This window comes from Chironomus tepperi, unplaced genomic scaffold (assembly GCF_022539635.2).
Source record: "Chironomus tepperi strain 1889 unplaced genomic scaffold, CSIRO-AGI_Ctep_v1 contig_427, whole genome shotgun sequence".
In the NCBI taxonomy this organism is placed as follows: domain Eukaryota; kingdom Metazoa; phylum Arthropoda; class Insecta; order Diptera; family Chironomidae; genus Chironomus; species Chironomus tepperi.
The window spans coordinates 1-3259 of NW_027226549.1; the positions used below are offsets into that span (position 1 = coordinate 1).

General features: G+C 32.7%; 1 protein-coding gene across 1 annotated transcript; it reads right to left on the bottom strand.

Annotated features, from left to right (window-relative positions):
- Positions 1-1146: 1146 nt before the first annotated feature.
- Positions 1147-2544, bottom strand: ATP6AP2 (ATPase H(+)-transporting accessory protein 2). The gene is made up of 5 exons (XM_070649573.1): positions 2424-2544; positions 2161-2259; positions 1978-2102; positions 1673-1921; positions 1147-1614 (listed from the first exon to the last, which is right to left on the bottom strand). The coding sequence occupies exons 1-5, from the start codon at positions 2464-2466 to the stop codon at positions 1198-1200; spliced, it is 933 nt and encodes a 310-aa protein (XP_070505674.1). The 5' UTR covers positions 2467-2544; the 3' UTR covers positions 1147-1197.
- Between the last annotated feature and the right edge of the window lie 715 nt (positions 2545-3259).

The window sequence follows — 3259 nt, forward strand, 5'->3', positions numbered from 1 at the left end:
CAGAAGATGAGCCTTAATTGACACAGTACGGGAGATGAGCCTTAATTGACACAGTACGGGAGATGAGCCTTAATTGACGCAGTACTGGACATGAGCCTTAATTGACACAGTATGGGAGATGAGCCTTAATTGACACAGTACGGGAGATGAGCCTTAATTGACACAGTACGGGAGATGAGCCTTAATTGACGCAGTACTGGACATGAGCCTTAATTGACACAGTATGGGAGATGAGCCTTAATTGACACAGTATGGGAGATGAGCCTTAATTGACACAGTATGGGAGATGAGCCTTAATGGACACATTACTGGATAAGAACCTTAATTGACACAGTATAGGACATGAGCCTTAATTGACGCAATACCGAAGATGAGCCTTAATTGACGCAGTCCAAGCTAATTCAGTGGTGGGCAACCTTTTATTTTTCGCGGCACACCTTTGTGGTAAGCGTTGACCGAAACAGGAGACGGCACACGGTTTATGACAGCACACAAGTGTGCCGCAACACACAGGTTGTCCACCACTGCGCTAATTGATGAGTAACATCTAATCCTTCAATTTTTCAAGTAGATCACAACGGAACCAATTGTTGATAAAGATGAATCATATGACTCAATTACAAAAATTCTTATGGAACTACGATAGTATTTATAGTTTATTCATAAAACTTGAATAATCTTAATAAAAATGTGACAAATTGATCCATCACTGGACCAATTAGTCACATTCTTAATAGAAATTTACATTATTATACTTTATCTACACGAAATTTTTCTTTTTTTTATATAATTTAGTTATTTTAAGATGACTGCATATATTATGTATATCATTTATGGAATTTGTAACAAACAAAATGATTTTAAACAATAAGTTTTTCTTCTTCTTTTGTGTCCTCTGATTTAATCACATTTAAAACACAGTTTTTTTTGTATATCATAGACTAAAATGATTATTTTTTACATAATTACGCGGAAAAATATTTCTGTATTTAAGATGAACCATGATAACTAGCGAATTATTTGATATTTATAATAAGTAACACGACGAATGATGTAGCGATTTAACTTTGGAATACTTGAAACGAGCATTCAAACTTTTAATAATTCTTTCCTTACTTCCATTTCTGCTCAAAACTGATGTCTTTCTTTTTTTAAATGTTCTCACACTATAATTTACTATGATCTTTAAATAGTGCTTTAATTATCCTTCTTACCACGAGCACCAGTCATACGATAAATAATTGAGTCCTTATCCTCAACATTACCTAATGCAAGTGAAATTGCAACAAGTGCAAAGACCATAATAATTGAGAACCAGAAGATAATGTTGAAAACAACTGGATAGTTTGCTGATGCAAGATCAGCAAGATTGTGCTTTTCGGCAATATCTTCTTGCTCGGTAGCGCGCTTTGCTCTTGAGTGATGTGGATATGATGGAACTGTGATGACAGCAACTAATGCCTCATTATCGTAAGCCTTTTGAATGACATCGTTTAATTTATTAATTGTTGTAGTCAACAACTTGTTAGCCTCAGATTCTGATGTCTTCTTTGAGAGTGATTTCATTGAAAGATGGATATTGATGAATGCTGGCTTTGTCTTCATGTTGGCAAGCTGCAAGTTAAGGATTTAATATCACTTTACGTTCAATCATGAAATTCACAGTACTTACAACATCGTTCAATCCCTGAAGATATGAAATTTGGCTCAAGAATTCCTTATCAGCCTTATCCTTTGAGCTGACAATTTGGAACTTTTCATTAATTGGTGATTGTTCAATTTCGCCGATTGCAGTTTCAATATCACCTTGTTGTTCAGCCAAATTAATACTAACACTCAAGTGACTATGATCCAAGACTTTTGTGGTAATTGCATCCTCAAAGAAGAAGTCATTTCCAGTAATTTCGAATGATTTTGAGTTCTACAAGATAAATAAAATTAGTCACGAGAGCATTATCGCGGTATAATTTAACTCACATCAAATTTCAAATTATTTGCATCTTCAACAACAAATGAGACGACAGATTTGGCAGTATGGAATGGATCTAATACTGATAAGCCATCCCATGGTTCGGTTGAGTAAACAGAATATCCAAGACTTGCTGTAAATAAGAAGAAAATTTAGTAAATTTTATGAAAAAAATTTGAGCAATATTTTACCTGCAAAAACTTCTGAAATTGCACTAGATGGCAGGTCCGATGTGCCTTTGAATTCTATTGATTTAGGTGAGCTAAGGATGGTAAAATCATTGCAGCTTACTGGAAATAGATTAATAAAGTGTTCACATGACAATCCAAAAAATCGATAATTTTTGATTATATCAGAAAAATTTCATTTTCTGGCTTATGTTGATGTTTACGACGATTCCTTCAATATGTAGGCTTAAAGGATGATTAATTAAACTAATTCCACTTGTACTTACCTATAGAAATTACGGTGAGAACGATTAAAATTGATTTTTCCATTTTAACTAAATTATTTTTCTGTCATATGACCCAGAGTTGTTCAGACAGTCTTTAATCGTTATCCAGAGTCTATGATGCACAGATTTTTTTCTCAATTTTGAATTTTTGAAAACCGTTAATTTTGTTTTGAATGTTGAAATTTAAAAATTTAATTTCTATGGTTACTTTATGAGTTTTAACTTAAATTTTAAAGTATTTCCTTAATGTTAAGGAATTGATGAGTTTGTTAATTAGTATATTTTGGGTGGAAAATCCCAACAAATCGTTTGCCAATAGAATGAAGCTTTCAAATAGAGCTTTCAAAAAGCTACATCAATAAAGCTCAGAAAAAGTTTAAATTTGGAAAACTTTACTTACTTACTACATTTTTAAACGAAATACTCTAATGTCTTTTATCTTCATATATTTGATTAGCTCTTCTTCTAGTTCTGATAACGATCAATCAATTGCCTATAAATGCTGAAACACAACTACTTGCAGGTTCATTTAAGTTTCATATCATTTCTAATTCTTAAAGCCTCAGAATGAAAATCTTAAGTTTATTTCTGATCAGTTTATTCTTTGCATCCAGTTTTCAATATTCTTCAGAATATGTTAAAGAACTAAGGATCAGAGATGAACGAGCATTTGATTTGACAAGTTCACTTGTTGCTGTAATTGATCAACTGATTACAACAGTTTCTGGTGCATTGAATAATTTTCTTACGACAATTGGAAAATTGGTTCTTAGTGGAATTGAAAATATCGAAGTTGCGATTGCAGCAGCTATAGAGGATTTCGTATCAAAAATAAA